The sequence below is a fragment of the Canis aureus genome, chromosome 24 (assembly GCF_053574225.1).
Source record: "Canis aureus isolate CA01 chromosome 24, VMU_Caureus_v.1.0, whole genome shotgun sequence".
NCBI classification, from domain to species: domain Eukaryota; kingdom Metazoa; phylum Chordata; class Mammalia; order Carnivora; family Canidae; genus Canis; species Canis aureus.
The window spans coordinates 48,362,125-48,386,918 of record NC_135634.1 but is presented as its reverse complement, the minus strand read 5'-3'; the positions used below and the strand labels follow the sequence as shown (position 1 = coordinate 48,386,918).

The window sequence follows — 24,794 nt, the reverse complement described above, 5'->3', positions numbered from 1 at the left end:
CAAACAGCTGCATAGTATTGGGAGAATCTGGAGATTTATCCTGTATAAAATATCTTGGGAAGAATTCCCACTTTGCGAGATTTAGATATTTTTCATCGTAGCCCATGATGTCTGAACAGTCCGGTCTTCCGCTCCCTCACCCACCCAGCCACAGAAAATCTGCCAAGCTATGGAAATCGCAGGCTGGCCGTGTTCAACTGTCACGTTCAGTGTTCTCCACCCACGGTCCTCCTGACTTCAAACTCTGAAACATTTCTTGGTCGTACGCCCAAGTCTGAAACCAATCACGCACTTCAAAAAAAAAAATTATAAGTAACCTCATGGATAAAATACCACCTTCTCTTTGCAAGGTGCACTTGCGATCCCCAGAACACTTGCACATCTGTGATCCCAGCCCGCAGTCATCCTCGGGGTGTCAGAGAGGTGCCGTTAGCCAGATTTGCCCCTTGAGGAAGTGAAGGCACAGGACGTTGTGGCCTGAGACCACCCACCCCAGGAGACGATGCTGATGCGAAACTTACAGCATCCTGCCTTTAAAACCCTCCTTGTGGGACCCCTGGGTGACTCAGCGTGGGACCCCTGGGTGGCTCAGCGTGGGACCCCTGGGTGGCTCAGCGTTTGAGCGTCTGCCTTTGGCTCAGGGCGTGACCCCGGGGTCCTGGGATCAAGTCCGGCATCGGGCTCCCTGCAGGAAGCCCGCTTCTCCCTCTGCCTGTGTCTCTGCCTCTCTTTCTCTGTGTCTCTCATGAATAAATGAATAAAATCTTTTTACAAAATTAAAAATCTCTTTATTTTTTTAAAAATAAAAATTTTATTTACAAAATAAAACCCTCCTTGCTATGCCCAAGAAAAATAAAAATACGCACACAGGGATGTTCACCGTGGCCTCATTCCCAACAGCCGCAGAAACAGCCCCACGTCCATCAGCTGGAGCGTGGACAGCAGGCTGTGGTGTGTACATGTCGGGAACATACTTGGCAGCAAGGAGAGGCACGTGTGCACTTTGGAAGGGTGTGCTGAGTGCAAGGAGCCAGAGCGCAAGGGTCACCTACTAAGTGGGTCCATGTATGTGAAATGCCCGAGGTAGGCAAACAGAGTAGAAATGAGGTTAATGGTTGCCAGGGGCTGGGAGGAGGGGGCGGGGGACGGGGTGACAGCTGGTGGTTACTAGCTGATGCGTGATGATGCGGGCTTGGCTGGCTCACACGGCTGCCTGATATTTCCGTCAACCAGCCACCAGCCCCTGGTGCCCCCAGCAGGGCCCTCTGGGACAGCGGCAGGTGCGGGAGGAAGAGGCCACCACCCAAATGTGAGACTTGGAAGGCTCGGGCCTCCGGGAGAATCGTGGCTCAGAGTTCCAGCCAGGGCTCCGCGGAGCCACGGCCCTGGAGGGCTTCCTGCCTTGACCCCGGGTGGAGGCCGAGATCGCGCTGAGCTGGGGCAGCAAGGCTTCCCCGTGCTGAGCCTGCCCCCAGGCCGCGTCCACACATTCCTAAATTCTGGGCATGTTCCGTCCATCGGTTTGGGTGTTGTGGCCGCTGGTGGAAGCATCCTGTACCCGACATCCCTCATCATGATTGGTGTGGGTCTTTGTGGGATTCAGGCCGCCCCGTCTGCACCCCACGAGGCAGCCTCCCTGGGGTCTTGCACAATCTTAGTGCTTCCTGGCTTTGAAGTCTGATAAATGCCCCTGATTTATCACTACGGATCCCACCCCCACTTGTAGAAATCATGGCTATGATTGACATTAGTCCCAAATTCTCGGTAGTATTACATCTGCATGCCAGTCTCAAGAGTCTGCTTTTTGTCCTGTCTCTCCGGCCTCTGCCTGTTGTGATCCTCCTTGCAGCTAGCACTCTAGAATTTTCTTCAGTTACATCTTGTGTGGCTCCCACCGTATCCATTCTTAGATATTTAATCAGTACGAGAAAGAGGGTTTCGTTTTTCGTATTTTTCTCTGTGACTTTTTTTTTTTTGTGTGGCCTTTATCAATGTCTTGCAACTTTGCTGTACAGTTGACTTCTTATATCTTGTTGCTGATTTCCTTGGATTTTGCAACTGTGTCATTGACAAGCATTTTCTGAATTCTTTTGTATTAATCCCTTTTCTGTCTGCTTCCTCCTTTCTCATTGCCGTCTTTTAGGTTTCTGGTGTGCCTCCGGAAAGTATTTTTGGTCCATGGTGTTCAGCATTTTGAAGGGCTGACAGCGTCCGTCCTTTGGGGGTATGTGGACGGTATTCTTAATCAGGCCTATGCCATAAATTAAATTCATTGAGCATTTTCTTGGCATCTGTGGAAATAACCTTCAGTTTGTGCCGTTCTGTTGCTGTATTTAGCTCAGCTTGTCTTTCTGCTGAATGCTCACAGATTCCTGGGGCGACCTCTTCCCCGGTCAGAGGGAACCACTCTTTTGATCCGGCTCAGTGTCCTGTTTGCCAAGTGGAATTTTCAGATCTGAGCTCTAAACAAAATTAGCCTGTAATTTTCTTCTGTAATGCTGTCCTGACAGGCTTAGGCCAGAAAACAAACCACATGGTTTTCTGTTTTATGTGAACATTGGTTTCACAGCTGGTGTCATTCGCCAGGTCAGGGGACACCTGGGTGTGCCCCGTCCCCCAAGTCTGTGCTTCAGTGAACCAGGCACACACTCAGTTTCTTTTTTTTTTTTTTTTTTAAGATTTTATTTACTTATTCATGAGACACACACGGAGAGAGGCCGAGACACAGGCAGAGGGAGAAGCAGGCTCCCTGCGGGGAGCCTGATGTGGGACTCAATCCCAGGACTCCGGGGTCACCTCTTGAGTTAAAGGCAGGTGCCCGACCACTGAGCCACCCTGCCGTCCCCCCACACTCAGCTCTGGGCACCCTTCCCGGCTTCACCTCCGCCGCTGGGCAGATATCTTGGTTTCAGCCTTTCCCAATCCTGTCCCGTTCACCTGCTTTCTGAAGGCGCAGCCGGCCGAGTCGCCACCGTGATGCCACCTGATGCTGGCATGAGCCAGAAGGTCCTGTGATGGGGTCGTCTCTGAGAGCCGCTTCGTCTGCGCCAGATGGCCTCTAACATCCCCCCTACAAACGTTCCCTCTGCCCAGAGTCATCTGGCAGCACGCTCTTTCATTGGCAGTAGTTTTTAAAATATGTCCCAAGCTTGGAGACCCGTGATGCTCGCAGCCCGGGGGCCACCCGGGGCAATGCTCAGGATCCGAACCCAGCGGCCTCAGTGGGGAGGGGAAGTATGTCTTCAACCGCAGATCTTTGCCCATCGTGACTGTGCCACGTGATTCGTCACCCCATTTGCTCCACCCTGACAACAGCAGGCCCCCAAGTGGCTCGGAGCGTGAGCCCTGGAGCCACCAGACTTCTGGGACGCAGGGCAGCGTTGCTGTGTGTGAACGGCAGTGAGGGCAGCACCTGCCTCGCCAGGGGTTGGGGCCACATGAGCCAACAGCTGTCAAGTACTTAGGACGGTGACCGGCCTTACCTACTCGCAGCCGCTGCCACCACCATCATCCGAACCCAAAAGGCTCTTCATGCACCAAGAGAAGCTTCTAACCCTTGGCCAAGGACATGAAAGTCTCTCGTCTCTGTTCCAGGAACATAAAAATAAGAGATGAGAAAAAAAATTTTTTTTAATGTCTTATTTAAAAATTTTATTTTTTAGCGGCACCCAGGTGGCTCAGCCGGTAAAGCATCAGACTCTGGATTTGGGCTCAGGTCGTGATCTCAGGGTCCTGGTATGGAGCCCCGGGTGGGGCTCTGAGCTCGGTGGAGAGTCGGCTTGTGCCCCTCTCCCTCCGCTCCTCCCCGTGCTCATGCACGCACATGCTTCCTCTCTCTCTGAAATAATTAATAAATCTTTTTAAAAAGTTTTTAATAGTTCTTTTAAGTTTATATTAATTGACCACACACTAATAATGCATTTATTATATTTAATAGTGTAATATCCTATTTTAAAATAAAATGAAAATATTTTAAATCGAAAAACTAAGGAATTTTTTTAACGCAAATTGAAAATCTCTGCACCAGGAACAGAGTGGGAGCACACAGCAGTGAGCAGGCCCATGCACAGGCATGGACACTGTGCTCTGGGATTGCTGCCCCTGGGGGACCTGGCTCCTGACTAGCCCAGAGGACTGCAGCTGGACCCCCACGAATCCCAGTGAGATCACCCTTCCCAGCAGGATGGAGGTGGAGCACAGGTGCCCACAGCCTGCCCACAGCCTGCCCTGGGCCATGGTAAGATACCAGCTTCTCAGATGGAAGGCAAGCTGAGGAGCCCATAGGCACCCAGTTTATATAAAGAACCCCCATAGATTTACCCCACAGATACAGATGCAGTGAAACGCCGAGATGCCTGCACCCCGATGTTCTTAGCAGCAATGTCCACAATAGCCGAACTGTGGAAGGGGCCTCAGTGTCCATCAAAAGATGAATGGATAAGGAAGACATAGTCTATGTATACAATGGAATATTCCTCAACCATGAGAAACGACAAATACCCACCATTTGCTTCAACGTGGATGGACCTGGAGGGTATTATGCTGAGTGAAGTAAGTCAATCAGAGAAGGACAAACATTATATGGTCTCATTCATTTGGGGAATATAAAAATTAGTGAAAGGGAATAAAAGGAAAGGAGAGAAAATTAGTGAAAATATCAGCGAGGGTGACAAAACATGAGAGACTCCTAACTCAAAAAAAAAATTTTTAAATAATAAAAAATTAAAAAAAAACCAAAATAAAAAAATTTAAAAAAATCTAAAAAAGAGAGAGAGAGAGAGAGAGAGAGAGAGAGAGACACCTAACTCTGGGAAATGAACAAGAGGTAGTGGAAGGAGAGGTGGGAGGGGATTGGGGTGACTGGGTGACGGGCACTGAGGGGGACACTTGGCGGGATGAGCATTGGGTGTTATGCTATATGTTGGCAATAAAGAAAATTTTTCAAAAAAGATGTTTTGAAGATAATAAATAAAGAACTCCCGTAAATTAATAGAAAGGCAATCCAATTTAAAAACAAGGAAAACAAATGGATAAATAGTCTGAGGAAGAGAACTTGCAAACAACCAACATGCAGGTGGGTATTCAGTCCCACTTGCAACCAGACGAACGGACATGAAAACGTTGAGATCAAATTCCTCACCCATCATCCGGGTAGGAGTTATGATGATGTATTTTCTGGTGGTGGTGGTGGCGGTTCTTTCATTTTTGGTCAAGGTTGAGATGGTGGCACAGTGCTGAATGATGGTTCTGAGCTTGGAATCACATGGACTGGGTTCAGACACTGACCCCGCCCCTGAGGAGCAGGCTACCTCCCCCCACCTCAGTGGGAGTAACAGGAGCCCGGTTCGTGGAGCGTGGCGAGGACCTAGCACACTTAGCACAGGCCGCAGCGTGGGGTCGATTCCAGTACGTGGTGCTTACAGTTTCTCAGAGGGAAGCGTGGAGCATGAGTGAGGAAGGACAGGTCGTGGGACCAGAGCAGAGGACCTAGAGGGGACGCCCGGTAATGACCTTGGGAAGGTCAGTGAGGGACTTCCAGTGAAACAGGGTGCGTTGAATGAGCATCGTTATTTCCCGCTCTTCCTGAATCACCTCCAAAATAGAGGCAACAGAGGATGTCAAAGGCTATAAACACACAAGGGCCAAAGGGACATGAGAGCCTTTGACAGGAGATGCCATGAAAACGGAAAGAAGGAAAGCAGATAAGATGAGGGGGACGAGGCAGGCCAGAAGACGTGGGACCCGTGGGCCAGCAGAGGGGCAGCGAGGATAAAGCCCACCTTCCAGCAGAACCCTGGGAGAGGGGGGTAAGGTCCGGTCCTTTTGAGGTGGGGTTGAAGGTGGTAGGTCTGCCTAAGGGGCATTTCGACCCCAGAGAGCAGGTGCCCAGCTGCCCCCATGCCAGCAGGCAGCCCGGGTCCAGGGATGCCACACACAGGTGAGGATGGGGTTGGGAGGCCAGGCTGACAGTGAAGAGGACACGAGAGCCCTCCCTCCCCTTGACCCACTGGCTGCATCCAGGCAGAGACTGAGCCCCCCTGACCAGCACAGGATAGACCTAATGGGCTGTGGGCTCCCCCCTCATTCCAGGGAAGCAGCCAGGATCCTACCCACCCACGTCCCTCCCCCCGGGAGAGTTAATAAGCCTCTTCCCAGACACACTGAACTTTCCAGTAGCTTTTCATCTGGTTGTTGGATATAAAGAGAGCCAAACTGTCACCCAAAATGTCAACACCACCAAAGAAGTCTGCCTTGGATATATTGCTCAGGGTCCGGGCAGGAAAAGGATGGCAGGCTCAGCAGGACAGTTAATAGAGGGACCGGCCGAAGGGACGTGGACAGGGTTCCATCGAGGAACCAACGAGGGGTGGCCTGGCGTCCCGGGGCTGGCAAAGCAGAGCAGCCACCACCCTGAGCACTCCCAGCCGGGTGCTCACCAGGGAGGCCGTGGGAGAGGACACCCTGCATCTCACTCTCCTCCGACTCGACCGAGGGCGCGGACCCCGCTCATGCGGACCCGGGGGCCCGTCTCCAGGGCCAGCCGTGCCTCGCCTCTCCTGCCCTGCGCCATGGTTCTCGGGTTCGTCGTCGCTGCGTAGAGCTGTGAGCCCTTCACCCTCCCCACTCTGGGGCTAGTCCACTGCGAATACACCGCGGTGCGGTTGTTTGTTCTTTTACTCCTAAACAGTTGCGCTGTTTCCCTGTTTGGGCTATTATAAAGAAAACGCTCTTATGTTGATTCTTGATAGAGATTTCTAAGAGTTTCTCTGGGGTATGGTTGTTCGTTCACAGGGTCGGCCCGTGTCTGACTTTACAAGGTAAGCGCAGAATCACGTTCCAACGTGGTGTTGCTCTATCTCATGCCCCACCAGCTGTGTGTATGGACAGGTCAGTGGAATATTCTGGCTCACAGCTTATTCATCTCTGAAATGGGTACGATCAGGCTGGTCTTACGGGTACGGTGAGGACTCACTTTTGTCATTTAGGTGAAAGGTATTTTTCAAGCTACATATTTGATAGCAAGAGCGGTAGTCTTGTGCAAAAAGCACACGCAGCTCAAAACAAGACGTAAATGGTCTAAAGGGAACTACATGCCGTGTTCTCGGTTCACGCTTGATGCTGTGTCATGGCAGCTATTCCAGCTGCCCGTTTTGTATGGCTCATGAAGGAATTTATGCTTATTTTCTGTCTCCCCCCCTTCCCCAGAATGTATAATAAGATGTGGCATCAGACCCAAGAAGCCCTCAATTCTTTGCTTGATAAAGAGTCCCAGAACATGATGGAATCACAAAGAAATCAAGTTTTCATCTTCCAAATGCTGGCCACCTTCTACATAAAATATGTGCAGATCTTCAGAAACCTGGAGGATGTCTATGACCAGATCGTCCACCCGCAGAAGCGAATACTGATCCGAAAAATCCTGGATGGAGTGATGGGTCGCGTCCTGGAACTGAAGAATGAAATGGTTGAATTGGAATTAACCGAGTTTCACTACTTTGATGACATCCTACAGGATCTAAAGTTGGCTCCTGTAAGTACTCAACTTCTTCTCTTCTCAGTTTCTTATTGTTTTAAATAAGCTATGGAGGCCTGGGGCCAATTTCCTAGTGACTCTCTAGAAGTAGTTGCCAGTTGTTGGATGAAAAGTTGAAGCATTGCCCTTAGTTGGACCATGTGGCCATGGACAAGCATTGGGTTCCTGTAGTTTTGGGCATAGACACACCTTCACACAGACCTTGGGTCCATCGGACACTGAAGATGTTGTCTTCCTTGTCACCATGGTATCTGCCCAGGGATGTTGGCTGGAGCAGGCCAACTCTTTGATAAATACCCTGTGACACAGTCCCTCCCGAGTCCCAGTCCCAGTGCCCACTCCTCTGCTTCCAAATGAGATCTCCCTCTGGACTTTGTTGCCCATCATCTTCTTCAGGATGAGCAGTCTATTGGTTGCCAGTTCCTTACTCCCAGGTGGATGCATCTGCTCCTCTGCTTTGGGTCTCTGGTGACTCAGGCATTTTTGGCAATAGGCCTTTGAGACTCAGACAAGAAAGAAGGACATCCTGCCTCTCCCTGATGCCCTGGAGCTGTGAGCACTGTGCCCCCCGACCTTCACTGCCGGACACCCAGAGTCTCTTCTGATGCTCTGTCTGGCCGAGTCTGCCAGCGGCCAGTGGACAGCTCACTTCAGTGTCACAGTCCTATGAGCCCCGTCTTCATTCTGAAAAGAACATTTCCCTAAAATAAGATTAAAAGGAGACAGTGTTCAATTTTCTACCTGGCATTTTAATGCTTCTTCTTTTGAACATACTCAAGATTCTATAAAGGTTATGTTTCTTTCTGGAATAGACTTTCCTAGCGTTATTATTGCACTTTGTTAGAATGGACTATAAAGAATAGCTAAAATGATTGCAAATGTTGACAATCACTCTGGAACTTTTATGTTTATTGCATTCAGTTATAAGAGCGTGGATTAAAGCACCAGATTTTTTTCGGTCAGGTGTACTTTACTCACCCATGTGAGTAGATTGAGAACAACTGAGGATAAACATGAAATAAACAGTCATTAAATCATATCCCTAAGTTGAATTAATAAAGCAATATTAAGTGTGTTAATTTAATTCAGAAAATATTAAATAAGATTCTTGAAGTTGAAGAAGACATTTATGAAATTTGTGTCATGGGCTCCTTCAGATTTTCTTTTTTTTCTTTTTTTCTTTTTAAAGATTTTATTTATTTATTTATGATAGACATAGAGAGCAAGAGAGAGAGAGAGGTAGAGACACAGGAGGAGGGAAAAGCCATGCCAGGAGCCTGACGTGGGACTCGATCCCGAGACTCCAGGATCACACCCTGGGCCAAAGGCAGGCGCCAAACCACTGAGCCACCCAGAGATCCCCTCCTTCAGATTTTCTGATTCACCTAGATCATTTTTTCAGAGCCCATGAGTACTGAAACGGGTGACAAATGAGTGACAGTGTCCAAGAAGCCTTCCTGCTGGGAGACTCTCAACTGTATTTTCCACCAGTTCTGGAGCATGCACCCTGAGCCACGTGATGACACCTGGGTCCAGGTGGTTAAGGGAATGTGTCCAACAGCAGCAGCGTGGACTCCTGGGCGGTGCCGGGCCAGGGAGACACACATGTACCAGCCCTGGGAGCTCCTGCAGGGCTCAGTTCTGCGCTTGAGGGTGGAAGCCTGACCAACCAGCACCCCTGGGTCTGGGCCTCTGTGGCCACCACCCACACAGCGCACAGCTCCCTTCTGTTTTGTTGGGCTGGCCCCCAGCTATCTGTACAGTATGACCCGCAGTCTGACCACAGCTCGTCAGTCCAAGGATGGGTCCTGATGCTGCACCAGGCGATCCTTTCCCAAGAGATTCTGAAACCAAGACAGAGAGGCGAGTGTCTGTCTTGAAGTCTCAACTACAGTCTCCCAAATTTGTAAGTAGTTGGAGCCTTAGCTCTCAGATGCTCAGAAGAATGAAGAAAGCTGCTCTTCAGAGTGAAAGAGGGAGAGAATGAGAGGGAGAGAGAAAGAGAGAGGCACAGAAGAGAGAGGACAAAACAGATTCACCAAGAGGAGGAGTAAATGGCAGCGTCCTGAAGGCATCTTCATCCCTGGACACATCCTTGCTGATGACAGACTCTCTGCTGTGTTCCTGTCCCAGATCCACAAAGCCATAAGTCTGTCCATCGTGTCCCCTCAGCTACACTAATCAGAAGAGCGTTTCTGCCACCTGCCATGTAAGGAGCCTTCCTAATGTCGAGAAACGTGTAAGGGAGAGAGAGGGAGTTCCTCTGCTGGAACAAGTTTCCTTGATCTCACCCTGCAGAGGATGGGAAACCACCAGGTATCTGAGATGGACACAGAGTGTCACGTGGATGGAGGCCTAGCAGCCGATACAGGTCTTCCTCTCTCTTCCATTCTCAACTGCTATATTTCCTCCCCCCAAACTCTTAGCTAATGGACCAGATGGAGCCATGTCAATAAAATGTCTTAAATGTTAGAAGAGCACATCATTTTAACACACTTATTAATAAATAAAATCTCAACATTAAATAAAAGTAGAATCATTCTCTTCTGACTGCCCTCCATTCGCAGGCCACACTCACTCCGTGGACCCTGGAAACTCACCTGAAAACTCCCATTAGTTTAAGAAGGTTTGGTTTTTAAAAACAATTGCCACCTAGTACTGATACTGTCTCACCAAGTCCTAAAAAAAGACACTCCTTTATGGTTATAATGCTTGTTTAAGGGAAGGCCTGTTCAAACTCCCCTGGTTGGGAGAGAGGGTGTGGAGAGTCATGCGAAAATGGGAAGAAGGGGAGTTGACCCTGAAGACCAGAACCTTTGCTTTGCTGGGCCAACTGGTCTACCAGAAGGCAGCCAGGAGTGTCTGAGAGTCTAGGACAGTGTTCCTCAATGAGGGTGGCCAAGGGCCCATCCCACACGCTTGAATAACACTTCTACACCCCCGATAGTTGACCTCGGGCTGATAAATAGTTGTATGACCTCTGCTAAGTGAAATATTGGTCATATGCATAAATGAAACATAGAAGTTTCTATTTATGGCATAAAAAGCAAGCTTCCTAATAAAGCAAATGAACTTTGCCAGTAATTTTTGTAATTTCGGGTAATTTAGGTAAAAATAAAAACAAATCATTAGGAAAAAAAAATGTGATCATTTACATGCAAATAATTAACGATGCTGATGATAAATTATCAGGCTTAATTCAAAGATCTCTATGTCACAATACTTTGCTATCTTGCATTATTATTTTAGGTAGGCTGAGATGGTATTATATTTATTTAAAGACATTCATTAGGTTATTAGTCGATTGAGGATTAACTGATGTGAATTCTCAAGTTTTACTGAAATGATTAAAACAGGCCAAGGTGATGGTTTTTCCCCGTGATTTTGTGTCTCCTTAGCAGTAATGAATCCTCTTCATACCACTGGCCTCATCGCCTCTTAAATAAAGATGGGAGATGAAGCACATCTCTTTGATGTGCAATCCTTACTGTATATTATAAATAGATTTGAGTCCTGGAGTTGTGACAAAAATAACAATTGTGACAAAATTGTGCCTTTTTGCTTATTTTTTCTCCTCTCTAGCAACAATTAGATATTCCCATCCCCAAGTATTTTTTGAAGGAGAAATTGGAAGTAATCAAAGGAAGGGAGAAAATTCTTGCTCAAATATTAACCAGCACTGGATTAGATATACCCAAAAAGGTTTGTATATCATTTTAATAAACATCATTCCATAATCTATAAAACCTTTCTCTGTGGCTCCTAATTGTGCGAGAGACATTATTTTCAGCAGGTGGAAACCAGCACCCACGCCTCCTGCTAGTCGGCATGTAAGAAGTTGCTTACCTTCTGGATGTATTTTTGATGCTTCGTGACCATTATTTTTCAAGAACTTAGACATCAAAACATAATGCTTTGTTGGTTGAGTCGGTATCTCCGAGACTGAGCAGATTTATCAGCTCAGATTCATTTTTCATCTCAGACACCTTGAAAGTCAGAAGCAGAATGTTTTCCTGTGAAATAATTGTTAAGATAACGTACTGGTCAGTCTTTTCCTTCCAGATTTTTCCATGTGGCACCTCCACACCCAGCTTCTGGCGAGTCTGCTTATGCATTTCGGTGGCCCTCACTGCCTCCCGCATCTGTGCCTCACATCCCCGGCTGGTCATTGCCCAAGCAGGGAGGCGGCAGCTGGCCGTCCAGGCTGGGACGATTCAGAGTAATTATCCATCAGTGACTCTGCTGAGGCCACAGGTGCAGCCCGGTGCCTGGGGAAGCCAGCACGTATGGGCTTCCTACAGATAGGGTATTGGCAGCCTGGGTCCTCATGCCAAGAAGATTCTGGGAGCCACCAGAAGGGCAGTGGGGAGGGAGAGGATGTGCCCTGTCTGCCTGCCGCAGGAAGCAGGTAGGGTGCACGACTGTATGAGGTGGCTCTGTGCTATCTCTTGTGCACAGGCACACTCCATGCTGCAGGGAGGGCTTGCTCTTTTCCCTACAACCCAGCCTGTCAAAATGGTACTCACTTAGCAGAGCCCGACTTGATGCAGCATCCCTTAGGAAACCTGTCCTGACCCAGTAACTCAAGAGGGCCTCTCCCTCCTCCGCCTCTCCCCTCACTGACCAGCCCTCCCTCTGCATTGCATTCCTGGAAGTTGTCTGGGGCTATTTCGGGGAGGGGGGGTCATCTAGCCATCCTGGCACCTCTTGGTGTCCTCAGTTCATGCATCACGCAGAAGGAAGCACTCAGCACTTGATCCAGCTCCCCCAAAGGAATCCCCTGGAGCAAAGCATTGATGAGCAGTAGAGAATTCATGGCGGATTTTATGGGGGAAATGGAGGAGGGAGGTGACATTGTACACACTACAGTCAAACCCCCAAAATTCCTCTTTGCTGCTTCTCCTTTCTGGTGTCCCTCTCCGCTTGTGCAGAGTTAGCAGCAGGAAGCTTGCTTTCTCAGCAGCCAGCCCTAGCCGGCTCCGCTAGGTAGAGAGCCTCCCACCCCTATCTCAGCCTCTACTTCTGATAGGCCTAACGTCAGCAAAATGCTGGGCTCTGGACAACCACCTTCGACTTCTGGGTGACCTTCCCATGCCCTTCAGTGCCTCATGAGACTCCACTTTCACCTTAAGCTGCTTATTTCTTGATGATATATGCAGCATATACCGCCCAAAAGAATTTTGAGATGCGATTATTACCATCCAGTCCTACATCTTTAATGCTTAATATTTACTCTAAGGCCTTCCATAAATTTCAAAAATCTTTGTCTTTTTGAGTAGACCTCTCAAACCCTCCAAAGTGCTCGGTAAGGGCTGTAATGATTTTCAGAGCGACAACATAAAATCTAGAAGGAAGTAAGTACGATAATAACTAGTGTTTGCAGGACACTGGCCATGCGCTTAAGCGCTTGTACGTACCTTGTCTGATCCAAGGCCAACATGATACCCATTGCACTCTAACACGCCGAGGGCATTCTTGGAGATGTGCGCTCACAGCATATCCAAGGTGACAAGATCCCACGGAAAGCCAACGTCTGAGGAATCGTTGCATGAAAGAGGGAGCTCCTAGTGATGGTAGATGCACCATGGGGAAGAGGGTCAGTCTTGCTTCAAGCTGGCTCCACCCCTTACTGACCGGGGGAACTCGTGGCGACTCTGTCTCTTGTGTCAGCCACAGTCTTCTTCTGAACTCTTGACTGGTCACAGGAATACCTGCCTTGGAGGTTGCTTTGTGAATTTGCCAAGATTGTCTACGAAAAGCATCTGGCTTCTGTAGGGTCTCGGTAAATGTCCCTTGCCTTTCCCTGGTCCTTCCTGTGCACTGTCCCCCCCACCAGCACCCCGGGGCCATTACAGAGGAGACATCATCCTGAGAATCAGGGACCCTGGTGATGAACTGGAGCACCCCGCACTCGGGATCTCAGTGTCGGACATCATGTCCTGATAAGGACATCAGCCCATGACTTTCTGATTCCAGAGGCCTCTCACTTCTGTCTCTGTCCCTGCATGAGGCTCCACTGAGCCAGGCCCTGTGCCCAGCTTCTCCCTCGCCCTGGGGACAACAGACAGGCCCACTGCTGCGCCCACTCAGAGCTCTCGCAGGGCTCTGAGTGGCCCAGCAGCCTTGCTCCTGACCCTCCTCAGGAAATGGCACAGCCTCACACCTGGCCCTGCCTCCCCATGGCCCATCTGACATCTCCAAAGGCAGCATTTTACTGCACCAGCCCTGGTTTTTGTCCAGTCGTAATCTTCCCATCCCATCTGGATGTTTTGAAATGCAGATTTGTAATTAGCAGAGGACATTTCATGTATAAATTGAATATGCCTAAAATGATGTTAACATTACTCATATTTACTAGATCATCCCGCAATTGATTTTGAAGTCAGCATTTTACTTCATGTGTGTTTTACTTTTTAAATTCTCATATTAAAGATATGCTTTTAATTTATATGTTGCTACTATTAAGTTAATAAAACATGGGTAGCAATTTTGAGCTTTATTGAATCCATTTTATTGGCATTCCCAGTATAATGTGCTGCCAACCTAAAATATTGTGGAACTAATTAGTATTTTGTTTGAAATGGTAGAGGAAAGCTTATGGGGTCCTTAAATATGGAACCAGAGCATGAGCATGGCACGTTATCAAAATTCACATAATTAATGAGGAGTGTGGTTAGTATTAAAGCACCGTCAGACTCTTTATCAACGGTTTGGGAACTCTTAGCAAGGTTGCCTTAGAAGTAAGCATGTGATGCTTCTGGGATCAACCGATGTAGTTAACGTGTTTCAACACTGATTTAACATGAATGTTTCCGCAGAAATACAGCGTGAAGAGTATCCCCCTAGAAGAGGCTGTTAAGCTAATCCAGATCTCCGAGAGAGCACGGCAAGGTCGCCTAAGAGCGATGTTCATGAAGCAAATCTTCCTTCGAGAACACAGATCAAAGCAAGCCAAGATACTTGGCGAGAAAGTCGCCGACGTGGGAGCCGCCGCGCTGCAGATTCAGAAGGTGCGAGTGTGGTGCTCATGGAGCTGGGGCACAAGTGTGTTGACTCGGCCAGAGATGCACCCCAGGGTCGGGGGTGAGCTCTGAAACCCCAATCTCCAAAACCCTACCTTTACTAGAACAGGATTTTGAATTCCAGGGAGATTTATTATCTTACCCTGGGGAAGCTGTTACCTAAGCTTGGTCCGGTTTTGGTTTTGGCTTGTGGTCGTTTGGGGGTTTTGGGGTTTTTTTGTTTGTTTGTTTGCTTGTTTGTTTTTAGAATTTATTATAAGTAGGTATAAAATTCTGGGCATTTGGTTCAAATATTTTTAAAGATCACTGATAATTGTTGGAAAGAAATATAAACCCTCATGAATCTTTACAAGTGTATTCACACACAGACGCAATCACAGAAGGGGCACAGGACCAACACCTGCTGGCTTGCGTACTGTTCACAATGCCCGTGGCCATCACCGAGCGCCAGGACGTTGGTGTTCCCTTTAGACGTGGGCCTCACGGGTCCTCCCCAGATGAGCACCATGGGTTTGCACCCCTGAGGGTTTGCACCCCGTCTTTTCCCAAACGGAGGCTAAGGTTGCTTACAGGAAAATGAGGAAGCTGGCCGTGTGGGGGAAATTAGAATGAGATGAGAGGGAAGGAAGGCACCAGGACGCAGACCCCAGCCAGAGAGTCGCGACCACCCCATCCCCTCTGGGGTCTGAATGGGGACGGGGGGCCGTGGGGGCAGAGAGGCCAATAACAAACCATTTCCTTTCAAATTTCTGTGAATATGGGAAGTTCTAAACCAGCGTCTTGAGTTCAGAGCTTGAGTTGTACCCGTCCTGGATGTGACCGTGTTAACCTTTCCCCACATTACAGTGGAAACTTTTCTTTGAGAGCTATGAAGTGCTGCCCTTAGATCTAGCCCCATGGTCCTGAAATCTGGAAGTTTCTCCTTTTTTTTTTTTTTTTTTTTTTTTTTGGAAGTTTCTCCTAAAGAAACCCAAGTAGGGAACTCTGGCTAATGAGAATTATAAAGTCACTTCTTCTTTCCCCGCCCCACCCACCTTCCTGACATATGACATGGTGCATATTTAAGATGTACGTTGTCGTGATTTGATATACGTGTCTACTGCGAAGGAATTATCACCATAAGGGTGACTAAAGCATCCATCACATCGCATAATTACCAGTTGTTGTAATGAGGATGCTTACGATCCACTCTCTTAGCAACTTTCGAACACACAACACGGTGTTGGCTACCATCACCATGCTGTGTACGGAAATCCCCAGAACTCATTCATCTGGTAGCTGGAAGTTTGTACCCTTGGGCCACTTTCACCTGTTTCCTCAACCCGCCCCCCGCAGCCCCTGGCAATCCCGAATCTGCTCTGTTTCTGAAGGTTCAGTATTTTAGAGTCCACGTGTGAGTGAGATCATACAGTAGTCGTCTTTCTATGACTTTTTTCACTTAGCGTGCTGCCCTACAGTTCATGCATGTTTCACAAATGTCAGGATTTCCTTCCTCTTTTGACTGAATAATATTCCATTATACACACACACACACACACACACACACACATATGTATATCACATTTTTTATCCATTCACGGATGGTTTGTTTCCATGTGATATGTTGTAAATAATGCTGCAGTGAACATGAGGGTACAGATATCTCTTCAAGACGGTGATTTCATTTCCCTCAGATAGGTATCCAGCGTACGATCCCTCCGTCATAGGGTAGCTCCATTTTTAACTTCTGGAGAAACCACCACAGTGTTTCCACAGTGGCTGCTCCAGTTTGCATTCCCAGCAGCAGTGCACGAGGGTTCCCCTTTCTCCACATCCTCCGCAACACCCATTGTCTCTTGTCTTGTGGGTCAGAGCCACTCTGACAGCTGTGAGGCTGTCGCTGGCCCAGCAGTGGGTTGCGCGGTTGGCAGATGTGCTTCCAGGGTCTTGGACGAGTGTGGATCCTGTCTGGTCCCCAGGTGGATGGGACAGCCTCTGGCACCCCTTGTTCTTTCTTTAAAATCTTTGCCCATGATCACAGAAGAAAAAATATTCCATCAATGCGCACATACATGAACGGCCTTGACTGTGTAGTCATCGCACTGTTTGAAATGGGAGAAATCATAGGACAATGTTTTCCTTTTTTATTTTTTTTAATACATTAGTCAAGTAACCTTTTATTTGTTTTTAGGTTTGGCGAGGTTTCCATCAGTGTAAGAAAACCAAAAAACAGAGAGAGGAGGAGATGATATTCCTGGGTATGGTAAGTTCCCTTACAGGCTGGATATGCGTATGGTTAAGTCTTGTGTCTTCCTTAGAGAGTTTTTGTGGGAAGAGAGGAAAGAAAAATAAGTGACCAATGACTTAAGAGAACGGGATCACCTGTAATGTACGGGCGGAGCAGGCCTGCGTCCGTTTACACGTCTCTTAGAATATGTGGACTGCTCTGAATGTGGAAACGAATAGGACGCCGCCCCCGCGTCATGTCTGCACTGCCCTCTGTTAGCATTCGTGATCAACAGAATGGGCTTGCACCGAGACAGCTGGCTTTTCTCGGGTGACCTCCACGGTGACTGCTCCGCCACAACTGGAAGCGTGTGTGTTCGTTATCTGTCGCCGTGGAACAACGTTACCACAGTTTAGCAGCTCAAACACACGCTCACACCTCAGCTTCTGTGGCCCAGGGTCCGGGCTTCGCTCCGTCGTCCACTCGGGATCTCGCAAGGCCGAGTGCAGGGTGACCCCCAAGGCCCTCCCAGGTGCAGTCCCCGTGCAGGCTGGTGTGGTTGTTGGCAGGATTTGGTCCCTCATGTGCTACAGGCCACAGGCCTGCTTTTCGCGAGCTGTCAGCTGGAGGCAGCCCCCAGCCCCGCTCCCCGTGGGCCGTTCCGTGTGGCAGCCTGATCGGTCCGAGCTAGCACAGGAGACAGAGACACCTGCAGTCACCAGCTGCGTGCTTCGCCTTTCCCTCTTTGGGTCCCTTAGAGGCAAGCCACGGGGTGCACCCTCACGCAGGGGTGCGCACTAGCAGGGGGATAATTGGGGACCGTCTTAGCACCTCTTTCTGTGCAAAGGAGTGTTTTGCATTCCCTGCCCCATGCGAGAGGCCCTGTCCCCACCCCCCCACCCCCAGTCCCTCCTGAACACCAGCCCCAGCTCCCCAGGCCAGCCCATTGTCATCCCTTTTAGAAGCTTCTGCCTTTCATTCCACCGAAGCCCGCCCACCTGCAGGCCCCACAGCCGGGCTGTGGCTCTGTCCCCCGGGGCAACTCAGAGTGTGTCTGCTTCCCCTTCCCCTTCCCCTTCCACCCACGAGCCTCAGGGACGTGCAGGCAGCTCTCGGGCCCACGCGCCAGCGCTTCTCAGAGCTCATTCCTGCCACAGATGGCCACCGTTCTGGCGGGCCTGGTCTCCTCGCTGCCTTAAGGGACATCACGATTTAAAAGAAGGCCTGTTCTAGCACTGAGTTGGTGCACTGGCATGATCTACATTATTTAGCGCCCCATGTTTAATGCCAGGGATAAAAACACTGCACTAGTGACGTTGATAGACACTGTGACCAAATCTTTGCAAATGCTGATCCCATACCAAGCTCTGCTGAGGCTAAAAGAAGAAAAGCAAATGTGAATACACTGAGTGTAATCACAGATACCGATATGTTAAAAAAAAAATGATTAGACAGTATCATGAGTGACTAAGGTAACAAATTAGAAAATACTGAACAGAGAAGATTATCTAGGGAAGTCTAAATATCAAAGCAGACCAAAGAGATAAAATACTCCAAAAACCAATCACTACAGCGAGTGCCAGAGATTTTTTCCGAGCGCCCACGTTCGTTTGGGTGCTATGAGGGGCAGGTGCCAGGCTGGACTTAGACACGCAGAATATGGGGTCCCTGGGTGGCTCAGCGGTTTGGCACCTGCCTCCTGGAGTCCCAGGATCAAGCCTCACATCGGGCTTCCTGCATGGAGCCTGCTTCTCCCTCTGCCTGTGTCTCTGCCTCTCTCTCTATCTCTCTCTCTCTCTCTCTGTCTCTCATGAATAAAAAAATAAAATCTTAAAAAAAAAAAAAAGACACGCAGGATATTTACTGGGAGGAAGAGAGGGAGGAGCAGAGGGGCCAGGGGAGCTCCACCAGGAGGCAGGGGTGAAGGAGAGGGGTGTGGTGGAGGAGCCACTTCCAAAACAGAGGCCAGCACCATCTTTAAAAATCTATGCTGTAGATCCCTGGGTGGCGCAGCGGTTTAGCGCCTGCCTTTGGCCCAGGGCGCGATCCTGGAGACCCAGGATCGAATCCCACATCGGGCTCCCTGCATGGAGCCTGCTTCTCCCTCTGCCTATGTCTCTGCCTCTCTCTCTCTCTCTCTCTCTCTGTGACTATCATAAATAAATAAAAATTTTTAAAAAATCTATGCTAATAAAAGAGAAGAGAGGGGCACCTGGGGGCTCAGCAGTAGAGCGGCTGCCTTCAGCTCAGGGCATGACCGCGGGGTCCTGAGATCGAGTCCGGCATTGGGCTCCCCGCATAGAGCCTGCTTCTCCCTCTGCCTGTGTCTCTGCTTCTCTCTCTGTATCTCTCATGAATAAATAAATAAAACCCTTTTAAAAAGAAAGAGAAGAGAGAATCAGGAATGGGGATGTCTGGGCAAGGACCCAGGGCCGAGGGCAGCTCAGAGACCACTAACGGGGATTTAAGTGGGCACCCACCTGCCTGAGGACCATCTGTCTCATCACAAACATTAAAACCCTTATTCCTGTTTGCTCAGAAATCCTGACCCTTTGCAAACTTCTTTGCTGAAAAAAAAAAAAAGAAGAAGAAGAAGAAAGTGAGCAAAGTTTACATTATGTCAATATTCCTATCAGAGTAGTTTTATAATTGTAGATTGGTGCCCAGAAATAGTTCATACAGTTAAAACATCCCACTGTGCATCTTTCAAACTGATGTTCAGAGTTTCTCTGTGTCGTGCAAATTGTGAACACGTGATCCTACTTTTTACACTTTGACATATTCTTATATCTTTCTAACATAAACTACATAAATACATAAAATGTATTTTATGTCTAAAAACTTACAGATAGGGGATCCCTGGGTGGCTCAGCTGTTTAGCGCCACCTTCAGCCCAGGGCATGATCTGATCAATAGTCAGACAGTTAACCCACTGAGCTACCCAGGTGCCCCATGGATTTTTATGATTGAACACATTTGCTGGGTGGCATATTATTTAGTCATAAAAAGAAGGAAATCCTGTCTCACGCTATATAGCATGGGCAGATTTTGAGGCCATTATGTTAAGAAAATTAAGCAGTCACAAAAAGATAAATACTGTGTGATTCCACTTATCTAAGACACCCAGAAACTAAGAGAAACAGAATGGTGGGGTCCAGAAATCGAGTCCCACGTCGGGCTCCCTGCATGGAGCCTGCTTCTCCCTCCGCCTGTGTCTCTGCCCCCCCCCTCTGTGTTTCTCATGAATCAATAAAATCTTTTTAAAAAATAAATAAAATACAAATTTATAGATAAAACACATGTTCAGAATGTTATGGGGGGGCAGATAGGAATCACAGTTTTAACAATTTGTAGCTCTTTTAACTGAAACTTTATCTAAAAGACGCTGAGCTCTAGGAAACAAACTGAGGGTCGCTGGAGGGGAGGTGGGTGGGGGGATGGGATCACTGGGTGACGGGCACTAAGGAGGGCACGTGATGTGATGAGCACTGGGTGTTATATGCAACTGATGAATCCCTGAACTCTACCTCTGAAACTAATAAAAGAAAAAGAAACTTGAAAACTAAACAGTATCAATTCACACTACCTTTTCCCAATTCTGTGTACCTGTTATCAAATGTGTATCTCAAGAGGAGAAAAAAATCAGGATTGAAGATTTTTCCTTTCTTTCTATTTACAACAGTTAATGTGCTCAGAGAATAATAGAAGAAATGAAAAAAAAATACTGTAATTTGTACTTTTTTAACCAGCGTCGGGATGTGGGTTTCATCGTATTACTCTTTTCTTTCTATGTGTAAGTTATAGTCGCTAATACTGCACTCCATCTTCTCGCTTTTAGAGAAGAGAAATCAAGGGGTCACCAGTGTGTGGTGGATCCAAGAGTAGGGAGACACGTCAGATCCCGTTTCTGTGATTGACCACGAACTTGTCCATTTAGGCCACGTTTCCATCAGGGCTCCTAGTATGAAAATGTTAGATTTTCTTTGCGGAGATTTTAGGATTTAATTCAGTTAAAAGATAGTATTGGTGATATTATTAAATATAGAAAAAATATATATAATTTAGTCCCATATTCATGATATTGCTGTGCAGCTTTCATCAATTTTATGACAGCGCGTCCTAAGTAACAAGCGACATGGTAAATACACTTCTTTTAGGAATGTCTTCTACCTCCCTTCGGCCCCACATCCTGGACCACTACACCTACAGCTGTGGCCTCTGTGCATCTCCTCCCTTGTCAGCACAGAATAGAAAATATGAATTATTTTGCTTGAGGAAGGAATTCAACTCTGTGTTCTAGATGTTTGGAAGGGCATGGTCTCTGGGTGAAGCGGCCTGGCATCCCTGCACATGTTTATAAAGTCTCAATCGTGACATCCAGCCTTTATTATCTGAAAAAAAAAATGTGGTAAATCACCCCTGAGTATGCATACATGATTTAAGAAACGCCTTGGTCTTGATCATCTGCATTCTTGATTTCCCTTTGGTCTTTGAATTTAAAAAATAAGTCAACATTTATTTTTGGAATTGTGACCCCTGGGGACTGCAGCCCATCTTGGACCGGCAGTTGTTTGGGCATGCTCTGAGAGCCACATGGTGGTCTCTCTTCCAGCTGTCGCAGATCGGTTTTTTTGTTTGTTTGCTTGTTTTTTTAAGTAGGCTCCAAGCCCTGTGGGGAACCCAACACAGGACTTGAACTCATGACCCTGAGATCAAGACCTGAGCTGAAATCAAGAGTCAGACAGTTAACCCACTGAGTACCCAGGTGCCCCATGGATTTTTATGATTGAACACATTTGCTGGGTGGCATATTATTTAGTCATAAAAAGAAGGAAATCCTGTCTCACGCTATATAGCATGGGCAGATTTTGAGGCCATTACGTTAAGAAAATTAAGTAGTCACAGAAAGATAAATACTGTGTGATTCCACTTATCTAAGACACCCAGAAACTAAGAGAAACAGAATGGTGGCTGCCAGGGGCTGAGGGAGGGGTGGGGGGCAGATGTTGCCCAGTGGGTATGGAGTTTCAGTTTTGCAAAATTAAGAAGTTCTACAGATCTGTTTCACAACAATGTGAATACACTTAACACTGCTGAACTGGATCTTTTAAAATGGCTAAGGAGATAAATTTTGTTGTGGTCTTTTTTACCATGATTTTTTAAAAAATCTTTTAATTCACCGGGACATTGAAATGTACACTGAAATGTACTGAAATATTCGCTAGTGGTCAAAAATACAAATTAAAGGGATCCCTGGGTGGCTCAGCAGTTTAGCTCCTGCCTTTGGCCCAGGGCATGACCCTAGGATCCAGGATAGAGTCCCACACTGGGCTCCCTGCAGGAAGCCTGCTTCTCCCTCTGCCTGTATCTCTACCTCTCTCTCTCTGTGCCTCTCATGAATAAATAAATAAAATCTTTTTTAAAAATACAAATTAAAAATTAACTGACATACTGCATTTCCTTAAATCCTGGTGTCATCGATTGTAAGATGCATCATTATTTTTATGTGCCTTTAAAGAAAGAAAATACTGTCAAATAAACCAAAACATGACCTTGATTGTAAGGTACATCCATCCCTAATTTCGGATATATTCAACTATGAAAACTATGCATCTTAGAATTGATGGAATAGGGTAAGGTCTTCCTATCTATAAGAAAACAAAAAAAAAGTTTTTTCAGGTTGTGATTATTGCCAACTTGAAATAATTGAGAGTGAGAGGAGACACTCATTCTCCTGCACCATGAGTTACATCAACTCAGCCTTTCTAAAGGACCATGAGCCAGGTGCCACAAGATCTTTAACATATTTATTTTTTTAATAATAAATTTATTTTTCATTGGTGTTCAATTTGCCAACATACAGAATAACACCCAGTGCTCATCCCGTCAAGTGTCCCCCTCAGTGACTGTCACCCTTTCACCCCCACCCCCCGCCCTCCTCCCCTTCCACCACCCCTATTCGTTTCCCAGAGTTAGGAGTCTTTATGTTCTGTCTCCCTTTCTGATATTTCCTACCCATTTCTTCTCCCTTCTCTTCCCTTTCACTATTATTTATATTCCCCAAATGAATGAGACAATATAATGTTTGTCCTTCTCTGATTGACTCATTTCACTCAGCATAATACCCTCCAGTTCCATCCACGTTGAAGCAAATGGTGGGTATTTGTCGTTTCTAATGGCTGAGGAATATTCCATTGTATACATAGACCACATCTTCTTTATCCATTCATCTTTCGATGGACACCGAGGCTCCTTCCACAGTTTGACTACTGTGGACATTGCTGCTAGAAACATCGGGGTGCAGGTGTCCCGGCGTTTCATTGCATCTGTATCTTTGGGGTAAATCCCCAGCAGTGCAATTGCTGGGTCATAGGGGAGATCTATTTTTAACTCTTTGAGGAACCTCCACACAGTTTTCCAGAGTGGCTGCACCAGTTCACATTCCCATCAACAGTGTAAGAGGGTTCCCTTTTCTCCGCAACCTCTCCAACATTTGTGGTTTCCTGCCTTGTTAATTTTCCCCATTCTCACTGGTGTGAGGTGGTATCTCATTGTGGTTTTGATTTGTATTTCCCTGATGGCAAGTGATGCGGAGCATTTTCTCATGTGCGTGTTGGCCATGTCTATGTCTTCCTCTGTGAGATTTCTCTTCATGTCTTTTGCCCATTTCATGATTGGACCCTCAAGTTTATGGTCAACTAATATTCGATAAAGGAAGAAAGACTATCCACTGGAAGAAAGACAGTCTCTTCAATAAATGGTGCTGGGAAAATTGGACATCCACATGCAGAAGAATGAAACTAGACCACTCTCTTGCACCATAAACAAAGATAAACTCAAAATGGATGAAAGATCTAAATGTGAGACAAGAGTCCATCAAAATCCTAGAGGAGAACACAGGCAACACCCTTTTTGAACTCGGCCACAGTAACTTCTTGCAAGATACATCCACGAAGGCAAAAGAAACAAAAGCAAAAATGAACTCTTGGGACTTCATCAAGATAAGAAGCTTTTGCACGGCAAAGGATACAGTCAACAGAACTAAAAGACAACCTACAGAATGGGAGAAGATATTTGCAAATGACGTATCAGATCAAGGGCTAGTTTCCAAGATCTATAAAGAACTTATTAAACTCAACACCATAGAAACAATCTCTAACATATTTAAATCCGTTGCCCCCGCATTCTATTTCTGTCTTAAGGAAATCGTCAGAAATAGAGATTATGTACATGGAAATCTCCTACAGCGTTCTTTTTAATAATGAAAAATTGGGAATAAAATCAATTCAGAGTAGGGAAGTAGTTAAATAACTTCTGGTGGACCTACATTAACACAGTAGTATGTCACCATGGAAAAATATGTTCATAGCTAATTTTTGATGACATTAAAGTGCTCAAAGTGAAAATTCAAGGTGTAGAATTACACATATAATACAATTTCAACTAAGTATAGTCACACATCTATGCACATGCAAAGGGAAGAAAAGATACCAAGTTCAAATAGCGCCCTTTTTTTCCACATGGGACCTTCAGAAGATTTTGTCTGTCTGTATTTGTATTTTCCAATATGCTTAAATTTTACGTCAATAACTGGAAGCAAGCACACATTTAAAATGAAAGCAAATGGCTGTAGAATCATATCTTTTTTTTTTCTCCTGAGATCTCCACACCATTTGGTGCATATGGATGGGGAGACAGACATTGATATAAATTTGTTTCTCTGTCCCACCCTTCAGAGGCACACAGATGCAAGATGTCATGATAAAAAACGGTGGTTAACTCCAACTTTGTACTTTCAAAACCAAACTAGCAGTCAAAAGATTCCATCTGAGATCATCTAAGTTTGACATGAAATTTTACATTAGTAGTTTGATTCAACAATTTCCTTTTAATTTAATTCAGCAGCCATTTACTGAACATCTATGTGTAGCATGCCAGAAACCCAGGAATGGCCCAGCACCCTTTTTCAACCTGAAGTCTTAATTGCTTACACTGATAGCACACAGAGATAGAATTACATGTTTATTACTGT

The 24,794-nt window shown here is 46.8% G+C and overlaps 1 protein-coding gene across 3 annotated transcripts in view; it reads left to right on the top strand.

Annotated features, from left to right (window-relative positions):
• DRC11 (dynein regulatory complex subunit 11) overlaps positions 1 to 24,794 on the top strand; it is a 146,868-nt gene that overhangs the window by 2,255 nt on the left and 119,819 nt on the right. For 2 of the 3 annotated variants that reach the window (XM_077869337.1, XM_077869339.1), the window contains exons 2-5: positions 7,207 to 7,531; positions 11,117 to 11,236; positions 14,353 to 14,544; positions 16,727 to 16,798. In XM_077869337.1, the coding sequence (XP_077725463.1) occupies positions 7,207 to 7,531; positions 11,117 to 11,236; positions 14,353 to 14,544; positions 16,727 to 16,798 (709 nt within the window). The remainder of the gene's footprint in view (positions 1 to 7,206; positions 7,532 to 11,116; positions 11,237 to 14,352; positions 14,545 to 16,726; positions 16,799 to 24,794) is intronic. The other variant, XM_077869338.1, reaches the window with a different exon arrangement.